We start from the raw sequence: 22,831 nt of genomic DNA on the forward strand, positions 1-22,831 counted from the left end.
TTTTCACACTGGGAAGTCTGCACCCCCCAGTTTTATTATTTTAAAGCATGAAATCAAAGATGAATGTGGCTTTAAAAGATTGTTTAATATAAAAGTAAAAACAGATCTCTACAATGTGACCCAAATCCACACAATACATATATTTTTAAGCGTGTGCTGCAGCTCTACACCAGGAGTTGTTGTTTTTTACCCCAGAGACTGAAGGAGGTCAACGCTCTGCACTGAAAGGTGATAAGGCCCAAACACAGGATTCACATGCTTCATATGTTCCAGCAGGAAAAATATTGACCCTCTGAGCACAAAATTAAAGATAAAGAGTCACTGTTGACACAGCTGCTTTGACCCCACAGAGATTTTATCAGAGGATGAATGAAGACAGTGTACAACGATCACTTCTACTCCCCCCTGACTGCTTGAGTTACTTTGTATGATTCACATTTTGCTTAGTGTAAAGATTGAAATTGGACTGGCAGATTACATTCACTTATTTTAAGATTTAAACAAAATATGATTGTCAAATAGTTAAAAGTAGCTCCATCTTGAACAGGTAAAATGCTGCATACATGTTAATACATATATTATAGAAATTAAATATCATTATATATTAAAACGCGCTGAAAGGGGCCGTTCTTATAAGAAGTACTTTATTACATTTAACTAAAACTACTTTTGCTTGAGAAAAATTAAAATGCAGGACTTTTACGTGTAATGGAGTATTTTCAGTGTTATTGAAGCTTTTACTTAAGTAAAGGATGAAATACTTCCTCCACCTCTGGCCAAAACTAATAATATCTAAATGTTTTAATTGATGAATATTATATTCTTCATAAATATATTGATTTTTCAATGAGAAATAAGGATTCATGTCATTTTAATAATTGTTAACTCGGTATTTGAACTTTTTTGTGGCAAAACCATAACAGAAACCTATTATTAATCAAAGCATCTTAAAACATGTCTTGAGGGGATCTTTAAATGTTCAAATCAGTTGCAAGGAATAATTCAACAAGGAAAAAGCATGTGAGGGTAACTGGAAGTAACTTTATTTTCGTCTCAGCAGGATTTATGAACAAACAAATGTGTACAGAGAGGTAGAAGCAGCAGTTGTCTCATTCCACTCTCCCTGCACAGGCGTCAGACATATTCAGCGCAGAGCCAACAGAGAGTGCAAATCATCACAGTGTAGCAAAATACAAAATGTCAGTTTATCTCATCGGAAGAAATTACCTCATTCAGTTCAAGGAAAATTAGAGGACATGTACAAGGCATTGCAAGGCTTTAGATGCACAGTGGCTCCATTTAAAACACACATGCATGAGGTTAAACAAAGACTTAAAATCACGTTCAGTATCAACACTGCACCATTCAGGAGAGAAATCGCCAGAGATCGAAGTTTTTCCAGTTTAAAAGTCCTCAGAGATTAAATGGTTTTGATATGCGTGGCTTTGTTCAGTGCTGCAAATGCTAGAAGTTTTATTCAGCATCAAAGTCACAGAAAATATAAAAAGAAAGTGAATTAAGGTATTTTCACATGATTGCATGAAGCAGGCTTTTCCAGTAGATGTAAAAGCAATACTGTGGTGTCACTAATATTTGAAGTAACCTTTGTGATAAAATTACAATAAATGCCTGTTAATAATTTCATGAATCTATCATTCGTATCAAACCATATAAAACTGTATAAAAATGGAGGTGTACAAAGTCCCTCATTTACTGTTCCCTCAAACCCTCACTGAGCCAGGATTGTGTGTATTCAACCACGAATAAATTAAAAAAAACATCCTGGCACTCCTCACTTCTTATACTCGGATTGTATCTTCATTCATAAAAAAAAAAAAAGCAAATATATTTTATTTAACTGAAAGATACAAAAATGTATATTCAGATACTGTATGTAAATTTAAAATATTTGATAGGCATAAAAAAGTGAGGATTAATAACCTCATATAGTTCACAAAGGCAGTACTGGTTGCGCTGTTTTACAGTGCATTAAAGAGTGCGTTTTCAAGTTTACTAATGCTAGGATAATCATGTGTAATCCATTTGTTAACAAAGAAAAACAACTCAACATAGAAATTAAAAATATTCATAAAACTTACTATGGGAATGTAAAATGATCAAATTAAACAGTATATACATTTAACTTCTACGGGACAGATTAAAACATTAAAACCTTTATGATTTCATCCATTAATCTTAGAGCTGCTCAAATAATACTGAGTGTATTTATGGACATCGAGATTGGACCCAGAATTAAATGGCACAGATGTTTCGGTGTAATATTTACAGTTTTTGTTTTCAGAAAGCACATCGATCTCCAGCTGTTTGGTCCAACATTGACGCATATAAAGCAGCTTTATCCTCCACCTCAGGGTTTTGTTTACAAAGTGTAGGTGGATAAGATGTTGTCCTGACTTGAGGAGCGCTTGTACCCCAACGATGAGCTGAAGTACGTCTCCCCGTCGGTGCTGGTGTCGTCATCGTCGTCGTCGTCCAGAGTGTTGAGCAGCGGGGCAGAGTTGCTCTTACGCCTGGATGAGATGGAACAACATTATAACTAAAGAGCCTGTCTGTGTATTGTGTTTTAAACCTTTTCTTATTTCGGTCCGTTATGGATGACAAGTTGGGAAATCGGATATTGTTTTTATGCGTTTACCTGATCTCACTTCGCAGAGCTTTGAGCTGGCTCTGGAGCTGCTCGTTGACTTCCTGTTGATCATCCAGGTCTCTCTGCTGCTTCTTCTTGCTGTGCTCCAGACGGTCGATCTCCTCTTCAGCCTCGTCCATCTGCCGTTTTAAGGCCTTTAGACGCAGATTCAACTTTAAGAAGAACCAACACGCACAAGATTAAAACGGTTCAACAAAAGATCAACAAGTATTTTCACTATATGGCCGTTCATTTACTTCAAGGTCTGTAGTACATTGAGTTTAATGAGAGTGTGTGTTACGTACTTGGTCCTTTTGATCTAGCATTGAGTGATGTTCTTCTTCACCTTGCATCATCATCTCTTTTACTTTCCTCTCCAGCCTGCGGTTCACCAGCTGCAGGTTGGCACGTTCCCTGAAACACATACAGCATCATGTATACTGACAATAAAGTATCTCTTAGATCTCTTTCATCTCTAACTGTATCCATCTTTGAACTGAAAGAATTAAGAGCTGGTCAGGTTCTCCCAATGTTAATTGATCTACATCAGGAGTGTGGGTCTCCCTTCAGACAAAGCTTGGAAAAAGGCTCTTGCTCACCCCCCCCCCTTAGTTATTTGCTTAGTTTCACTCAATTCCTGGATGCCTGTGTGATCCTGATTATGTTATTTGATCCCATAGACACAACAATTGAGCCTAATATTGCCGTTTAACATAACTTCAGATTACACTAAATACATTAAAAAAAATAGGTCTGTAACAAACAATAAAGTCTCTGAAACTACTGTATCTCTGAACTATCTCTGTAACACAATCGCACACATTTAGGCTTTCTATGTAATCTTGTTTTGATAACTAATGTCATTTAATGTAAGTTTTCACCTCAATTCACGGAGCTTCCCCTGAACTTGTTAGGAGCCCCCTGGGGAGGAACGCCTCACACTTTGAAGACCTCTAATCAATATTCTAGTTCTCCTATATAAGCTCCAACGCTGTAGTGTCTTAGTATAACTAACTTCATCTGAAGCCTACTGGCTGTCATATCAAACCTAATGAACCTCTCTACTTTTCGGTCGGTTTTCGCTCTTCCTTCCTCTTGACCTACGCACACGTCATGTCTATTCCCCACCTGGAGCCTACATCTCACCTTTCCTCCCCCTCCAGCCTCCCCTCCAGCTCCTGTACGCGATCCTCCAGCTGGGCTACCAGGCCCTCTTTGTTGGACTTTTGGGAGCCCTCAAAATGAGCCACTCTGCCCTTCAGGTCTTTGGTCTAGAGGGGTCATGAAGAGACAAGTAGTGAGGCGCATAACTTGGCAGCAAAAGCACTTTAAATGTACGTTTATACCATAATATCAGTGTTTTAAAAAATATGAATTGGAAATTGATGTGAGAATGGATACAATCAAATGAAAATGATGAAAAGACATATGAATGAAATGAGTTGGTGCTTTGTTCTGAGTTTGTAGAGTAACACTGTGTGTAGTTGTTTTCCTCCAGACAGGAGAGTGTGTACCTGTCTCTCCAGAGCCATCTTGTCACATTCCAGGTCCTGTCTGCTAGCCCTCTCCTGCAGGAGTTCATTCCTCATCTGCTCCACCTGTCAAGCCGAGTCCAGACACTGTCATCTCTACGGTCCCACACAGTCTGATGACAATTATTATCCGACACTGTCTGAGACTCACTCACAACAGAAACCACTGTAGCGCTCAGTGACTCATAATGCTGAACAATAGAAGAGTTAATGCTAAAAAGGTCAGTTAATTGGTGAGCTGCAGTTTCTTGTTTGGCTGCATTCCACGTTTAGTTGAAATCTTCATGTTACTCAGTAACAGGGTTGTAGTAGCAAGAAGTGACCATATTTTCTGTAAAGAATATATACATATAAAATATATATATATACATTTTTTTAAATATTTTTTTTGTTGCCATTTTGCCTTTATTTGATAGTGTATGGACAGAGACTAAAAAGGGGGGGGAGAGTGAGAGAGGGGTATCACATGACACAAGGCTGGAATCGGACCCGGGACGTTGCAGTAATGTGGCATGCACTGTAACCACTCGGCTACAAAGACGCTCCAAAATGTTTAGTTTATGAACTTGACGTGTGATTATACAGCATTAAGATAATATTTTTTGTCAATAAGGTTATGCGATTTCTTGCCAAGAGTTAAGATTTAAACCCGTGTCTGTACGGAAAATACAAAGCCACCAACAGCAGCTGGTTAGCTTAGTTTAGCTAGAGTGGAAAAGACAGGAAACCGGGGGAAACAACTAGCCTGGCTCTGTCCAAAGGTAACAAAATCCCCCTACCAGCACCTCCAAAGCTCACTAATCAACACGTTACATATTAAGTGTAAAACAAAAGTAAAGGTTGTAGATTTACGTGGGGTTATGTGACTATAAAAAGATTGTGGTATCAGGCTAGCTGTATCCAGACTTTATGCTAAGCTAAGATGCCTATAACAGACAAACATTAGTGGAAGAGATCTTCTCATCTAACTCTCAGCAAGAGAGAATAAGATTATTTCACATAATGTCAAACTATTCCTTTAATACTAATCTGGTGTCATCATATATCAACTCACTGAACACAAAATCAACTCAGAGAGGCCTTACTGCATGAACATGACTGCTCAGTGATAGCCTGGTTCAAACGCAGGGAGGATGAAAAGAAAATCGATGCAGCGGTGATGGTTCTTTCTTTGTGAGAGGAGCTTAGAATTGGTGATATTTTATGCCAATTAGTGTGTGACAGTGTGCTGCTCTGATGAACGATGGCCCCTATAACTGGTGCACCCAGCACAGTGCTTGGGGGAGCTGAATCAGCAGACTGGAACATACAGCGAAACTAATCTGCTTTGAGAAAGACGGCAGGAGAGGAGAGGGGAGATTACTCTCATTTAGACAGGAGAGGAGCACCTGGTGCCAGGAGAGACGCAGGTGTTCTTCCTGCTGCCTCCGCTGCAACCCCACCACCCCTCCATCCCATAGCCATACATCCCCCATCTCCTCCCCACAGACATTAGAGCACATACCCACATGCACGTGCGTCTGTGTGTGTGTGTGCACCGACAAACAAACACTGCAAACACTCAACCTACTCCACTCTGACGGCACAAAGCTCGAGTGTTGCCTTGACAACCGACCTCAGACTCATGCTGAACCAATGCCACTTTGTCACAACGCCACTATTTTTCTCCCGGCCAGGAATTTTTTAAAAGGGTAAACATTTAAGGAGATTTTAAATACCCTACTAAACCACACTAAGCCTGTTTTGATGTCGCGACGCACGTTCATTTACATTTTGGTAACAACCTCTGAATCCGTGTCAGTTCCAGACTGAGAGGAACCTGTAGCCGAGCCTTACAGGCCTGTGTTTGGATCTTTTTTTTTTTTTACAAATTCACATTAAACCAGTAGGGTTGCAATAAAGCAGTGTTATTTCAAAAACTCCAGAACCAACATCCTCCCTCTGATTAGTAAGCCACGAGCAAACAACAATCGTAAGAGCACATGTATGTAGTTTATCTAAATCTTACTTCACAGTGCCTCCGTCAGCAGCTTTATCAGGGAGGAATGAAAACTGGAGCATTTGCTTTGCGAGGATATAAAAACAGACTTCAAGCACAAGAACTGGATTTGTTCAAGATAAAGTTACTGAGCGTGAACTCCACAACCTTCAAAACTTGAGACATTTGGCAGCGTGCATATTTTGGCTCGAGCGGCGCATTAAGAGGGGTCTTTTGTGACTGATGCATGAAAATTGGATAGACGCTCTTAGACCACGCGGGCAGGCCGCCAACCTGCATGATTATGCAAGATCATCTTACAAAGCAAAGCAATAACCCGGCGTCCACTTTATCCAGAAATAAACTGGGAACTTTGCAGTGTGGATGTTACATGTAAAGACACCTGAGAGTGAGCACATGCACCAACGCACTGATTTAACCACAGGGCTGTACCGAATAGTTCAACGCTTTTTTTTTTGCACGTCTATTCAACATTTCTAAAAGTCAAAAGTCCAAAAGACAAAGCGAGATGTTATAATAATTTCCAAAATTCACAAAATGTTCAGCTTTAATCCATATTTGTTGACGTTTAGCTTTTCAACAACAACATCTCACTGCGTTTAAAAAACCCGCTCTTCCTCTTCACACAAAAGGAGGCATGCACCTGTACATCTAATCTAACAGCACCATTATTAACATTTATATAACCACAATAACAAAAAAAAAAATCTAAATTCACGTCATAAATGTCCCAACAGACATTCAAAGCTTTATTTGAAAAACCTCAACAGAAGCTTTGAACATTAAAAACATTTTTTTTAAAGACGTTTGCTACAGCCCCGCTTTACTGTATAACCAATCAACCTGCATAAATCATGTGAATATACTAGGAATATATTTGAGAAGTGAAATTGTTATGTGGAGATCACACGTTAGTTTTGTTCAGAGTTTAGTGATTCATGATGTTAGAGGTGGAAGACAAAGCATCTGGATATCATTTACAGGTTGAGATGGAACAGAGACACGTCTGTGTGAACTAAAGTGAACATGGAGAGCAGGTCAGCGACACAGGTGAGCTACTGATAATGAGAATATGTTGTGTGTGTGTGTGTGTGTGTGTGTGTGTTGTACCTGCTCTCTTCCACGGTCTATCCTGTCCATCAGCTGGTCTCCACTCTGACGCTCCTCACTCAAATCCAACTCCAGCTGAACGATCCTGTCCTGCAAAATGAAGGCGTTGCATCCGTACGGTCAGTGAGTTGCTATCTGAATCCGTTTTACACAGGGGTTCGAGTATCCTAAATGATTGTCATGAAGCCTTTTGCAATGATTTGACGTCATCATCTCCACTAATGACAAAACCTTTATCAGTGGCTTTTGTTATGTACCTCCATGAGTTTGATTTGTCGAGCTTTATCGTCTTTAGCGTGGGTCTTTGTCTCGGTCTCCAGCTCCAGATCATGAACCTTTTTCTCCAGCGTCGTCTCCTTGAGCACGGACTCGTCTCGTTCTCTCCGACACTGCCGAAGGTCCTCCTCCCGGTGTGACAACTAAAACAAAATGCATCAAAAATACTTCATAATGTAATTTATTTTTACTTAATTCATTTATATCTTTTGTGTATGACGCACTTTGTAACTGTATGTTTTAAAAAGTGCTGTATAAATAAAGCTTTACTTTACATTTATACAGCACTACTGAAACCTGCCTATTGCCAACAGATGTTATTATCCTGTAGAAATGGAAATAGAGGATTTAAATTTTAAAATCACACATGAACAGAGCACAGCACAGACAGTGAGATTTAGACTCTGCATTTAACCCATCCTAGTAATAGGAGCAGTGGGCAGCTACTATACAGCGTCCAGGGAGCAGTGTGGGGGGGCGGTTTCTTGCTCAAGGGCACCTCGGCAGTGCCCAGGAGGCGAACTGGCATCTCTCCAGTTCATGTTCCGTACTTAGTCCGTTCGACTTGACCCTCCGGTTCCCAAGCCAAGTCCATAGGGACTGAGCCACCACCATATAAATATCTAGACAACATCTTTTTGAAGGTCAGGGAAACTGGTCTAATAGGGGTTTCAGTGTCTCACTAAATGACCCTCAGCATGGTAATAAATACTTCTTCAAAGTCCAACTCCATGTTCAATATCTCATCTTGCTTCTCATCTTAAGTAGCCCGAGTATCTTAAGTATCACCGCTGCAGCGATGATCGACAATTTAGTTGCTGCTTAGGGAAATTATTACATGGTTCCCCTGAGTGACTAATGAATCCAGTGCAGCTAGTTTCCCCTGCATTCATTCAGCAGCAGTGCCCCCCACAGCTGGAAAATTGCCCCCATTGCTTAATGCTAAGACAATGATAATTCATCATTTGCCTTTATGTCTCAACCAGAACAAATATTTGGCCATTAGTGCAGAATTATTCTTCATATAAATACTTAAGTAAGACCTCATTTAAGCCATGGAGCTGAAGCTGAGCAAACAAATACTTAGTGGTAAGTGTAATGGGATAATCGTGCATCCTCTCTCAGACCCTGAATAGCAATAAGCAAGTTAAGAAATGAATAAATTACTGTTATAATGAATAAATAAAGATCTAGGGAGTGAAACCTGCAATGACTTCCTGCTGTTATTATGCTGCTTTCTTGGACAGTTATCTCTTGAAATGAAAGACTTTTAAAGAAGAAACACAAATGCGGCCTACACTTGTCCTTTTTTAGTGATAGTCTGCCAAGTTCACATGGGAGTGGACGGACGGGGCATTTGAGAGCAGCTGGAAAAGTGGACTCACTAGGCCCAGTCCAGAGCAGAATCGGTTTCTCAGGAGAGCCAGAGGAGGATGTGAATCCTGCCAGTGCAGCTTTCACAACAATGATATCACATCACTGACATCCTCCTCTTCCTGTGCACCAGCTGGACAAAGATGCATCAGCATGGATGTAGACAGGAAAAAAAGGATGCTGACCATGTCCTTACATATGCACTTTACTCACAAGCACATATACAGCTGAAAGCCCATATCGGGAACATCTAGATCAGTAAATTGAGAAGCAGCATGGTATGACTGAACGTAATGACAGTTTCCAGTGGATAGTTCCTCTCAGAACAAATGACAATGCTCTTCTTTTTTCTTTGCTACATAGGAAGCACCTTGAGCTTAAAATCAGGGCATAGCCTGCCAAAACTTCTATTAAAAAAAAGGTACCCAGCAGAGTTTTCATTATAAACAGACACAGCTTTGTTTACACGGTTAGAGTTAGGGCACATTGTGTGTAGCCTTAAGGCTTGATGCAGTTCCTACCTTCCTTTTTTTTTTTACAATGACTTGTTTACAGTAACCTTCCTTTATTAGCACATTGCTTCCTATTGGAGCACATGACCTCTAGCAACTGTGCAATCAACAGGACTTTATTACATTACTGTTGCCCGCACTGTAATGTAACATTACTTCACAGCATAACATCAGTTCATCACATTTACAGAAAAGCACCTCCTAAGAAAATTCTTCCTTTGCATTTACTGCCTCTGGGTCTGAAAAACAAACTGACACAGAAGTGTGACAATCATTTTATCTTATTCACAGACCCTTTAACGTGCATGAGACCAGTCCATCTTTATGGCCCTTTTCTCTCTAAACTACATTATAGCTCAAAATGTCCTGATGCAATTCTGCTTTCCCTGAACTTCAACACTGTTTCCATGTGGTCACCGTAAATACAATCTGCCCTGCCTAGTTAAATAAATGTTTGATAAATACATAAAACATAGGCCACCCTTTTACTAATGTAAATTATTCACATTAATCTGTTCAACAACATTTCTTTTCTGACATAAGTGCTGACAAAGATAAATTGCTTGATTGCAAACAATGCAGAGTGGTCGCAGGTTGTTAAGTTTCACCATTATGTTTGTGGCCACACATCAAAAGGATTATAAAGGAATTGTGTGTTTGAGTGTAAACAATAATTTTAATAAAGAACAGAGATTTTCTACAGCTTCACTCGGCTCAACTACTTCATTTTAATACTATGTTTTGGGTTTGAGAGGACAGCAGGGAGCAGAAATACCTAAGTGATGACATCGCTCTCTGAGAGGAGAGGATCATGTTGGTGGGAGGGGTCAAACTGGTTGAGTGAAAACAATGGTTCATCATCTGCTGTTCTGCATGGGAGGGCTTGGTTTGGCTGACTAATGATGGCCTTTATTTGGCCACTTTGACCATGACAGCAGCGTCAGCATCTAAATCTGTGACTCCTCCCTGAGTGTCCATTACGTTAGACGAGGCTGACGTAGCTCACTGTACCTCTTCTTGCAGGGTTTTGGTTGCCAGTAGGCACTTTTCCAGCTCCTGTCCTCGCTCCTTCAGAAGCTTCTGCAGATCCGTCAGCTCCCGACGGTTGTTCTCTTTATAAATATCAATCTGCTCCTGCAGCTCTAGAGTGGACGACTGGGACGCGTCCACAATATCATTCATCTGCAGAAACGGAGAGGTGGAGCACAGGGCACGGGACACAAAGGAAAAAAAAACATTCAATCCAACATTAATAAAAAAAAAACTAAAGTTAAATACTTCATTGAGACTTTTCTCTTACTACTTCTGCCGAGATGAAAACTCTGAAGTCAAAACCAACATGCCTGACTAAATTAAACTTTTAATCTACCCTTTCTCCAACAGTAGCTCTGCCCAGTGCCAGTTTTATTTTTCTTCAAGAGCGAAAAAAGGTTCCCTGGACTGACTGCATGTGAAACTGAAGGAGCACTTGGCCTCTGCATTGTTTAAATAACTCATTATGTAAGACCTACTCAACTCAACTCTTTTCATTAAGACTCAAAGATTAATGAATGAACACATTTTAACAACCTGCCAACGGACTGAGACCACCTCGACTCATGTTGCCTGCTTCACTGGAATGAATGTTACACTGTATAAACTCAAGTACACTCACCTCCTTCTGAAGTTTCTCCACTGTGAGGTCCAACAGCCTCCTCTCATCCTCCATGTCGTTCTTCATGTGCTTGAACTGCTCCTTCTGAGTCCTCTCTTCTTGTAACATCTCCTCCAACTCCTTGTGTTCAGTGCTCAGTTTGGAAAAGTTCCTCTGTAGAAGGACACGATATCAAAAGATGTCAAACTGTCCTCGTGACTGTACATGCATTGTACAGTAGCGCAGTGTTGCTGCTCTCACCTGCACGTCCTCCAACCGAATGGTCAACGCTCGATTGGCACGCGACATCTCCTCTTCTTGCTCCGTAATTTCAGCCAAAGATTCGTCCAATTGCTTTCTCTCTCTCTGTTAATCAGTCATTGAGGCACAGAATACTTTCATATTAGGACTGCACAATATATTATTTGTCATTTTTTATTATTGTCATCATGATGTCAACTTGCGCGTTAAACGTATTTCAAAAGACTGCGAACATTGCACTAATTTTCCCCCCATTTTTGTTAAGGGTGATAACATTCAAAGCTTCACTCGAAAAACCTCAATAGAAGCTTTGAATGTGTAAAAAAAAAAAAAATCCCACTGCAGCCCTACTATATAACCCATCAACCTGCATAAATCATGTAACATGCAGCCCTATTACATATAGTACAGTATGCTACAGTGTATAACTAAATCAGCAAAATAATAAAGCTAGCAGCAGTTCTGTGACCAACTCCCTCTTTATGCATCTTGACCCCTCACCTCCAGCCGGCTAGCTCTATCCCCCTGCCTGCTCTCCTGTAGCTTGGTCTCATCGATGATGCGGTTGAGTTTGGCAACCTCATTTTCCAGCTCCTGTGCCCGTCTGCGCAGCCGATCGGCCTCTTGGTTCAGCCGTCCTGCTTGGCCCTCCACTGCACCCTTGGCTGCCTCCACTTCAGCCTTCTCACGGACCACTGCTGCGCTGCTCTGTAGATCAGAACGAGGCACAAGGCTTTAGTACAAAAGGAAGCAGGAGTCTGTGACACTCAACAGAAAGTGGAACAACGATGCATGATGGAACATTTGAGACTCTCTCAAACGCCTCATGCTGCAAAAAGCCATCTGAAGTGCTCGGTTTCTCACAAAAACCTTGGTTGCTCTGGAGACAGAATAACAATGTCCTTCTGTAATTCTCACAAATGAAGGCAACTAAATCTGAGCTCTCATTAGCCTCTGTTGATTGAGGGCCACACAGATTCAGCAGGCAAGCAAGGCAGATCTGTCTCCTGTGTCACTAGATTCTGATATTTTCATTAACTATTTCCACCTGATATACAGCTGTGAGGTGGCTTTTTAGACGAGACTTGAGACCAGCGCCTGAAGCGGCAGAGACAGAGTTAATGGGGAGTTCTGTGAGCCAAAATGTATGAATGAAGAGTGTGGTTTGTCTTTGACATTTCAAGGTGGAGTGTTGTGCAGGAGAGAAAGAGCGGGAGACAGATGGAAATACATGTCTGTTCGACAGGAGACAGGAGACAAAGAAAAGTGACAGCAGCCACACGACTCAATCAGTACGACATATAACAGGTTTCAGTTGCGACGACACCCTTCCAGTGAGCAACAGCGTCGGCAAACAACAATTTCTTTGTAAAACATTTTTTTGGGAACAGTTTGGAACGATTGATATAGCAATTTTCTTTAAAAGTACAGTGAGGTATTTCGGCACTACAGCAGAGAAATCTATAGTTACCGTTTCACTTCACAACAGAGCTGGAATATTGAAGTGAAACAATTTGTCTGTCTTTCTGTACAGGCAGGTTACTCTGACTTCCAAGTTCGTCACAGCACGTGTGTGTGTGTGCACAAAGGTATGACAAACACACACACACCCCTCTGTCGTGAAGAACCAACTGACAGAGTTGTAATCCGGCTGGTGTCACACTGTATTGATGCATTTTTCTGTGCAAACAAAACAGTGGAACTAAAAACTGGTTTATTCTCGAGAAATACCGGTTTGTAGTTCAGTACAGCACACACTGTCCTGCTTAGTTACATCACAATCAGCAGGAAGAGGAAACCATAAAATATGTGTTCCTTTGACATTGAAATATCAGGAAAAAAACTTTTAAAAAGAAGATTTTAAATGTCACTAGATTTTAATTTCGGCAGGAAATAGTGTATAGTTCTGTGAGCACTGTAGTTAGCGTCACTGGGCATTTGAGGGAGGTTCTGAAGGCTGTAAAGGGAGTTCCTGCTGGAATCCAAAGTCTTCTACTCTTCACCCTTTAATGCCCTAAGGTGAAAGGCACTTGTTGATCAGCTCGTCTTGTTATCATCTAGTATGAATATAGGCACTTCCTGTACCAGACAGGTGACGGGTGCCTCCGTGCTTCAGTGGTAGCAGGCCAGTCAGACCTGTTTCCCCCCATCTCCAAAGAGACGCTGCCTGACTGGGTCAATTAGTTAGATCAAAGGAGCGAGGCGTCCTGTACAGACTCAATACTGCCAAATATACAGAGATGAAGCTGGTTCACCTCTCTGCCAAACAAATGAGAATTAATGTCAAGGCCCTGTCACACACCTCCGTATGACAGAACCGTGTGCTGGCGCATATGAAAATTTGTCAGAGTCCAAATACGTCCAACTTTTCATCGGATCGGAAAAGTGAACATATACAGATACGCATGTCTAACCTGTTGATAGAGTATCACTTACTTATACAAAATGTATCAGACGAATACCCAACAAATGCATAACGTATACAAAAATATGGCGTATACAAAATATCAGCAACACGCTGATGTTGCTGATACACACGCTGAACACATTTTGAGCTATTGAGCTATTAGAAATATTAGAAACAACCTCTCAGTATAATGCGGTAAAAGTGCAGTTTTCTGGACTTATGCATCTGTAGTTTGCACCGAGACAATCGGGTCTCTTGTGTTATGTTGGCTCACAGCAGCTTTTTCATGTTGCTTTGAAAACTCACATATCTAAGTGTTGATTGCCAGAGTGGTTGGGCGGGATGTGGGACTAAAGCAGCTTTCCCTATAATAATAAAGCATTGACAGTGTGTGTCAGTGCTCCATTTTAACAACATACACAACAAACTCAGCCTTCAAACTTCTCTGCCTGTCCCACTTCCCACACTGGGTCATACCAGTTCAAAACATGGGCAAAGGCAGCCAGACAGAAAGAGGGAGAACCTGCTGCTGCCTGTGAGAGGAAGCGAGAGGGGATGCAGTAATGTTAGCCTCTTCTTTAATAGAATTTCCCTTAATAATAATAATAATAATAATAATAATAATAATAATAATAATAATAATCTCATTTATTTGGAGTTATTGTAACAGACCTGCATCATGATCTGATATATTTATGACAGAATATCAGCTTGTGGACGGATAAACTTTTCTTGAATTGTGAGACAAAGTCACAAATGTCACCTCTAATATAACAATAAAGTAATATTGCCTATTAGCCAACTTAGATCTTATACATTACATTTCTTAAGCGGTTTCACTAACTTGATTATTCTCTTGTACAATACTACAAAAAGTTAATCAATCATTAAAAGAGGTATTAAAGATTATCCAACAAGCACTGTAGGCTTTATACTAACAAAACAATAACCTTATCAGCTATTAGACAATGACTTGTTTAATTTGTCCATTTAATGCCACTCTTTATCACCTCTTTAAATACAGATTTAACAAAGAGACTGAGATCACAAGCTGACTTTACTGTATTAGTACAAGATCATAGGAGAATATGTTGTTATGTCATTCCTAGTCCTCTTTTTCACCCCTCTACCTTAACTCAAAGTTTGACTTGGTTTCTTGTGTGTACTCAAACTGTTTGCGTAAAGTTGCACATTAACTAACTTTGTGCAGTCTTTGAAGCACGCCACGAATGCTGAAGTGAAGTATTTGTCCCAGGTCGTGTGCTGTGGTGAAATCTTGGCTCTCTCAGTTATTCTCTCACCAAATAAGCTTCCAGAATAACAAAAGATAGTTTATAGATAAACACAGCTGCAAGAAACCTGCAACAGAAATCTACAGAGTGTAGATCCTTTTCCTGCACTTGTTCATTTTGAACTGTATTTTCTATAAATGTCAGCCAGATTAATTTCTTTATCATGAGGTATAAAGGTAAACCTCACAAAACTGCACGTACACGTTCATAGAAACCATTTGAGCTACAATTAACCAAGCTCAAATGCAACTCTGAAAGACCAACTATGAGCAGGTAAAAAGGTAAAAATCCTTCAGAATTACTGTAAAACACAGATAGTTTCCATAAAGCCAGCTGCTAACATGTTGACATTTCTCTCCCCTCCCCATTCCTGATGTTGCTTTGTCTGTGCTTTGTTTTCTTTTTTGAAGACCAAACATGTTTCCGTATGTTTTCCCCTAGTCCAACATCTGGCAAACTGTGAAAACATTTGTTCCACAGAACCCTACAGAATGGCGCACAATATAACATGCAGTGCAATAATAAGTTTCAAAGCAGCTGCAAAAACACACTAACTGTGAATTCATTTACATAAAGGGACCCACAGCAACACTGATGAATTGTTTGGTTTATACCAAATTAAGCTTCTGCAAAAGTTTTAGGAGGAAGATTACATTACATTTCATTTAGTACATTAGCTTCAAACAAGCCAAACCAATGCTAGTGCTAGTGCTACATACGTAAATACAATTTTTATTATTTTTATTATTTTTTTTGTATTATTGGCCAAGGTGCAGTCGCAACAGATGGGTTTTCAGTCTGGAAGGTTGGGGACGGCTTGGGGAATGATGTTTCTGTGAGATTGGCGCCGTATTTATAGGCATAAGTCACGTGATCGTTTGAAGGACGCAGACGATAAACTGGGCAGGTTAAAGACCAGTCGGGCTGCTGCATTCTGGATGAGCTGTAGAGGTCGGATGGCACATGAAGGTAGTCCAGCCAAGAGGGCGATGCAGTAGTCAAGGCGTAAGATGACAAGAGACCGGAGCAGAACCTGTGTCGCCTTTGGGTCAGTAGGGGACAAATCCTCCTGATATTGTATTATTTACTGCTGGTGAATTCCCTCATTTCTTCATTTCTGTTCCTTCAAAGCGATATCTGTTCCTTTTACTTCCGTGAACTACAAACCGTAAGATTCTCTCTTGTTTTAGACCAATCGTTGTAAAACCATAACCTCCACTTCAGCGCCATCACCTGCAGATTGCACTGCTGAGTTAACATAGGAAGCTTTAACATCCACCTGCTGTCTCTGCACTACCACAAACTTCAATGGAATCCAAAAGAATCATAAATCTTACATTCATGAGCCTGCTATGAAAATGTTACGCATTAATGTTTTAAAAAAGGAGTGGACTTGAGTAATCACCAAAACCTTTTTGTGTCTTCTCATTGAAATACATGTAGTTAAGTCACAACTTCAGTCAAAGACATTAGAGTAAAAATATGCGTGACAGGCTATATTTAACCTTGGCCTTTTAACCTGTGAGTGTTGTAGTTTATGTTTAATGGCCAGCTGCTTACCGTTTTGGTGACTGGAGATAAAATGTCACCAATCCTGTTTTTCCTAACCGTGGGTTTGAGCTTTTTGACAGCTGAAGTGATGTAGTCAAAGAAAAAAAGCCTGGGTTTGTTGTCTTTGACGGAGAGCGGTGACAAATTCAAATATGACTTGATAGATTAAAACTATTCAAGGACTTTCGGAGTACAGGTCATGTCTTGTATGGTATCACATTATCTTAATTTATATTAGGAACAGATTTAAACAACACAAATAAAACTTATTTGGCAGTGTGGAAGTCTTGATTTGATTTGCCAGAACAAAGTGTGTGTTATACAACAGCATTCCTCATTACAGAAGGTACCCAGCCTGAGGTTAACTGGAACAGAAGGCCTGTCATGGACTGAAAGGAAGGATTGAAGTAGAAATTAAAACGCGACAGCTGAGAAGCATTGGCATGTCTTTGGTCAAAGGAAGACGGTAATCAAATCTTGTCTTGTCCTCAGAGAAATGGAAACAGAAACCGGCTTTTAAAAGAGTCTCTGTGCGAAGCCAAACTGCAAGCTTGCAGCGGAGCTTGGATAGAACAGGCTATTATAGTGAAATTGTGACCATGCAGATGCTCCAAGAGACGATGATGTTTCGTGTCACATTTGACTCTTTGAGCTTCGGATGTTTGTCACCATATATACTGACAACTACAATGATCATACAAACAAGCATGGCTGTAAGGCATGGAAGTGTTTTGATGTGCCTTCATCACAGTGCATCTCGCTTGCAAGATATAAACAACTAATTCATCAGAAAAAGGTGAACACACATTCTGAAGTATTGTGGCGCTGAGGTTCTGCATGATCTCAGGGCTGCCCAGAAAAACATATTCACATCATTGTTACTAGTTTTTCACTCCCTGTCCATCAAACAGTACAGCCACTCATTGCCTCTCAGAATCTGTAGGAACTCTTCCTGTAGGGACTAGATTTAATCAAACTGGGGTCTGTGATGTTATTCACACCACTTTGGGGTCTCTGGATTTAAAAACTTTAGGATCATCTAATTTATAACCTTTTATTTCTGTAAAATATTCAGCAAATGTCTGTAAATCCATTAATTTCTCCAAAGTAAGACTAGATCATGCGATGTGGAGGCAGAACATATTGGGTGGAACATCCACATTACAAATGTTAGTCGAGTGCGACTCAAGAGTTTGACTTTCAAGTTTTACAGTGCCAATTAAATCACATATCACCATCCAGGCTAAAACTCAATCAAATGCTTAGTAAAGTCTCAGCAGGAAAACAAAGAGGGAAGAAAACTCCTGTTCCAGTTTTCCAGGCCAAAGGCCAAAAAAGACAAGGTTTGAATAAACTTGTGAGCAAGAAAAGAAACGCCCAAAATCCACATCCCACACAGCAGTTCAAGTGTGGAGACTAACAACTCAAACATGGAGATCTCAGCCCACGCTTAACATATTTACAGTGGTTGAATTCATGTTCTGAACTGGTCTGCTGGACTGGTTACAAATACAACACCAAAATGTAATTTAAAATGCCAACAGACTGCCAGATTATCATTCATTATTTCATGGCCATGTGGATTACATAGAGGAAGAACATCGAAACATAAACAAAACAAAAAAATGGACAATTGCCTACAACTTCACAAGAAAACACACCCGCCTTTAATGTGTGTTAAACCTTAGTCTGAAATGTTCTTGGTCATCTCTATAGGAAATGTGTATTTAACTTGACTCCTGCAAGTTGTTTTGGCAGATTAGGCTCCCAACACATCAGCGCTCACAGGCAGGCAGCGAGGTAATAAACAACAAACACTAAAATCCAGCCAGTGCCTGTTTCACACGGACGTGACCCTCATGTGGCCCTGCAGCAACATTTTCTGAACCACACCTCCATTTTTTTGGAATGTTTAATGTCCATAAAGTTATCATTAAAGCAATTTGAAGACCAACAAGGATAAATGGCTAATTTCTTGCAGTCTGTCAAGATCCAGAAACTCTCTCCATCATTTCCTTCCTTACTCGCTGCCCTGCGTCTCCTTCCTCGTCTTTCCAGTCGCCTGCTAAATCAGCTCCTAAAGCTACGCTGGGAAATATAGTGCTATCATCAAACACACAGACTCATGCGGGAGTCTTTACTTTCAAAACAAGCCTGAGGGGGAACTCTTCTCGGGGAACGTAAGTTTGATGATCAGACAGTGAGACTTCAGTTCACACACTGGGAGAGATTAGTCGAGAGGCAGGCTGAGATACGGGCGGGAAAATGAACCGCGTTTAGGTGAGCGGGAGATCACTGCGGAGTCTTGTGTGGAATCTGTGGAGCTAGGAAATGAAAAGATATGAAATGTGGGATTGAGGGTACAGATGAGAGCGTGATAACAATGTGGCCGTGTTACACACTGTGGCTTGGGGCTGTAGGTGAAACATAACAAGAGCTGAAAATGGTGCGATAAGCACAAGGCTCTGTCTTTACAGTTAGGAAGAGAAAGTACAGCTGAGACCTATTAAAGCTTCTGACTCTGAGAATCCGGAGCGAGATGGAGATGCAACTGCAGCACCCTGAAGAGGCATAAATGAAAAGATCCAAGCGTCTGGGGCAGGTCGGAGCGGGTGCACTGTAACAGATCTGGAGCTGAGTGAAGAAGGAGGTCTGGAGGGTGTACATTCTCCACTTTGACCCCAACATTCCTGGAAACAGACCCTTCTCTCTACTCACTGCACCTCATCTTTCCAAATTGCTTGCATACCAGCACATGCAGACACGAAAGATCAAATCCTCTTCTAAATGTGCAGACTTCTTCTGTTACAAGGCATTAAGAAGGTAGGCAATACTTAACATAAGCAAATTCATATCTTCTCCAGAAAGTATGACCAATATGTTTCATTCTTGATGGAATTCCACAGATTTCAGCGCATTGAAAACACAATGCAGCTTTCGATTTAAGACACAAAACAGGCCTCCTGCTCCTTTCAGGGGGTCAGCCACGCATCCCCTTTTCTACAGCACACTGACCCACTTATTCAGCATGTCCCAACCCCCGCTGCTATTATTGTGTGAAACAAACTCATCATTCATCATCGACTGAGGTCCGCAATTACCCCCACTCTTTCAGGGCACAGAAAGAAGAGGGGACACGACGCAACCCAGGAACGGCAGCTCATTAGATTAGTGATGCCTTGCCACCGCAATTAACTATACAGACAAACTCGGTGCTCCAGTTTCCAGCATTCTTCTTCGCATGGGCCGCTCTGTTCGACCCAAACGTCAGAACCACTCAGAGCAGCACTTTGGTTAGAGACGGGGCATGGAAATTAAAAAAAGATGCAAAGTTCACGCTGTCTCTCTTTTCCCTCTGTCTGACACCCTCATACAAAGCAGAAGCGTACATGAGATAATACAGTTTTCCCTTTTAATGTCAAGCTTTCTCATACTACTCAGACTACTGGCCACATGCTGTGAGCATTTGAACTTCAAAAAGGCTTTGGGTTTCATGAATATGCTTAGTGTACCATTTTGCAAGATCTGTTTTGGTATTTGAGCCTATAACCGTGTATTCTGTATTGTATATACGCTAATATTGGAGATATGACTATACAATGATCTTATCATCTGTTTGCACATTGGCCGCCATAAACAGCATATATAAAGAAAATAATAAATGTGCCACTGTATAGATGAATTTGATTTAACGTTTTTACATAATAATTAACAGGCTACTCTATAACTGGCTCACAAAGTCTAATCTGAGGACAAACAATAAATTCAAGGACAAAATTCAAAGTCTCCAACAAGTGAGAACTCATTCATACCTTAAAAGAGAAACAAAACAATCGCTTCATCTTGCCAAGTGTTTACAAAGCACTGAGGGTAAACCCCTGATGACATACTCCCTCAGGGGAGCAGTACCTCTGATCGACAAAAGGAAATGTTCTCATATACTGTTGCTGCAGAGCGCTGCTGTGGACCCCCACCAGTCCTGCAGGAAGCCAAGAACAAGGACAATTTCCACTCTTTGAGACAAACAGGACACACGTGAGTCACACAGCGACCAACTGAAAACAATGTGTCGTCAGTCTTTTCAGTCTTCTGACATGCACTGCTGCTCATCTCAACAGTTGACAAACCCTCTCTGCTCTAAAGAAAATGTGCTTCTCTTTTAAATAATGGCTGTTTCAGGGAGGTTTATAAAATATGATACGCAGGTTTTCAGAAGTGTATTTCTTGTCAATGTAGTAAAAACAGAAGTGTGAGCGAATCTGTTTCAGAGTATATCAGCGTATTTAATTTAGACTTGCTACTAAGCTTCAATAGTGACCTTGCCAGTAAGGCAACTCCTAAATATGTCATATACAGATAACGGTTCCTCCCTAAAAGAACAAGCTGTGATGAGAAAAAAACCTCCACACTTGACTGGCGAGAAAGACTTCCCATGAAAAATGATGACGGGCTACATTTAACAGGTACAGAATATTTCGTTTTTTTTATTATCAGTTTGCTCTGTTGACGCAGTTTAAGTATGCTGAGCTTAATTTCCACTTGCGTCATTTGAGAAAAGGTACAGCTCCCCCACTGCTGTAGGTGGATATGCTATGCTATGCTGATCCGTGTGTTGAAACTACTTTGTTTATGCAGTGAGAGTTCACTGCATAAATGGGATGTTTAAGCTCTTTATCAGCGTTTCACTGCAAGCCGGCAAAAACATATCATGGAATCACTGATGTATGACTAACACAGCAGAAATGCACAAAAACATCTGCCTATCACATTATGAGATCTATGCATGTACAAGTACAACTGGAATTTACAGGGTTTAGAGAAATGTGGGAGGAACTCGATAAAAATGTATAAAGTTAACTGAAAACTTGTCTTTCCGCATGGACATGAGGTGCTACTTGAGAAACTATTATTCACCGAATATCTGTGAAATTATGTTACTGGATGATAATAATTCAAATGCTTTGTTTTTTCATATTAAACATTATTATGTTACTCCGGCCTTTTCTTTGCCTGGTACAATAAATTGTATTTTGACATTTTGAATTCAAAAATGTTTTAAACTGCAATGGAGACAATGAGACAAGGGATCTTTGACTGCCTTTCTTCTTTTTGCCAATCCTTTCCACAGAAATACAGTGATTACACTAATCTAAAGTTCCAAGCTTATTCCGGATACAGTCAATCCTGCCTGTTTTAAAACCAGTGTCTCAGTATTTTGACACTCAGTGCCATAGATGGTGTAAATATTGTCACGTCAAAGCAGCGCCTCAACCTCTGATGATGAACATATGGCATAACTTGCTATGCAAAACACACACACACAGTTACAGCTCCCCTGATGCGCTGCTTATCTCCACAATCCTCTGTGACAGGGTGTGTTTGTGGAGTGGGGGAGGGCGAGAGCAGAAGGAAATGAGGAGGAGGGAACACGGGGAGTCAAAGTGGAGGATAGGAGAGGGAGGGGAAACAAACGTTAGGCTGATTACCTGCTTGGCCTCCACCAAAGACGTCTGCAGCCTGCCTATTTCCTTCTCATACTGCTCCCTCATCTTGTCCACCTCCTGATCATGAGCGGCCACTTCCTCCTTCAGGGCTCCTTTCAGAGCTGTCAGCTCCCTCTCTCGCCTCCTCAGCACTTCCTCCTGCTCTTCCTTGGCCAGGAGAATATCCTGCATCTCCACTTTCAGTTGCATCATGTCCTGTGGAAAATTAAGACAGTTTGGTTACTTTTGAATCACTACAGAATTTGCAGAATCAAGCTGACGAGTTTGACTGTGACACCTAAGCTTGCTCTTACCTTTGGTTACTTAACCGCTTATAGATTACAAATATAGATCTTAAGACAGGACATAATCAATAACAGCAATGTAGTCATTTTAGATATTCAGTTCCAGAATTGTATTCAGCTGTGTTCCCATTGAGTTAGTTTATTCTGTAGCGCCTCCAGAGAGAAATCTTTCAGATAAAGCCGTCTCCATTTGGAGTTGCTATGGTTTAACAAAAATGTTTTCAGCAAACTAAAATGCCTTCTGTGTTATTTCAGTGTGACAAACACACTGATGTTAGCTCACTCCAAAGCTACATTATACAATCTGGTTTATGTATATGGTTTTATTATTCAAGCAGCAGAGTGAAAAACTTTTAACTTTCATGGTGGTTTTTGAGAGAGGTAGATACCATCAGCCGCATGTTCCACAAGCTTAGAGCAACAACAAAAAAAACTCTCCTTCTCTAGAA

At 40.7% G+C, this 22,831-nt stretch overlaps 1 protein-coding gene across 2 annotated transcripts in view; it reads right to left on the bottom strand.

Annotated features, from left to right (window-relative positions):
* Nucleotides 1–1,021: 1,021 nt before the first annotated feature.
* cgnl1 (cingulin-like 1) overlaps nucleotides 1,022–22,831 on the bottom strand; it is a 31,024-nt gene continuing 9,214 nt past the window's right edge. Inside the window, exons 8-19 of one of the 2 annotated variants that reach the window (XM_029460746.1) lie at nucleotides 22,081–22,293; nucleotides 11,846–12,052; nucleotides 11,345–11,449; nucleotides 11,105–11,257; nucleotides 10,462–10,632; nucleotides 7,546–7,707; nucleotides 7,289–7,378; nucleotides 4,162–4,245; nucleotides 3,794–3,918; nucleotides 2,953–3,061; nucleotides 2,657–2,820; nucleotides 1,022–2,531 (exon numbers count right to left, since the gene is read on the bottom strand). In XM_029460746.1, the coding sequence (XP_029316606.1) occupies nucleotides 2,381–2,531; nucleotides 2,657–2,820; nucleotides 2,953–3,061; nucleotides 3,794–3,918; nucleotides 4,162–4,245; nucleotides 7,289–7,378; nucleotides 7,546–7,707; nucleotides 10,462–10,632; nucleotides 11,105–11,257; nucleotides 11,345–11,449; nucleotides 11,846–12,052; nucleotides 22,081–22,293 (1,734 nt within the window). In that variant the 3' untranslated portion in view covers nucleotides 1,022–2,380. The remainder of the gene's footprint in view (nucleotides 2,532–2,656; nucleotides 2,821–2,952; nucleotides 3,062–3,793; nucleotides 3,919–4,161; nucleotides 4,246–7,288; nucleotides 7,379–7,545; nucleotides 7,708–10,461; nucleotides 10,633–11,104; nucleotides 11,258–11,344; nucleotides 11,450–11,845; nucleotides 12,053–22,080; nucleotides 22,294–22,831) is intronic. The other variant, XM_029460755.1, reaches the window with a different exon arrangement.

This window comes from Cottoperca gobio, chromosome 3, assembly GCF_900634415.1.
Source record: "Cottoperca gobio chromosome 3, fCotGob3.1, whole genome shotgun sequence".
Taxonomy (NCBI): Eukaryota; Metazoa; Chordata; class Actinopteri; order Perciformes; family Bovichtidae; genus Cottoperca; species Cottoperca gobio.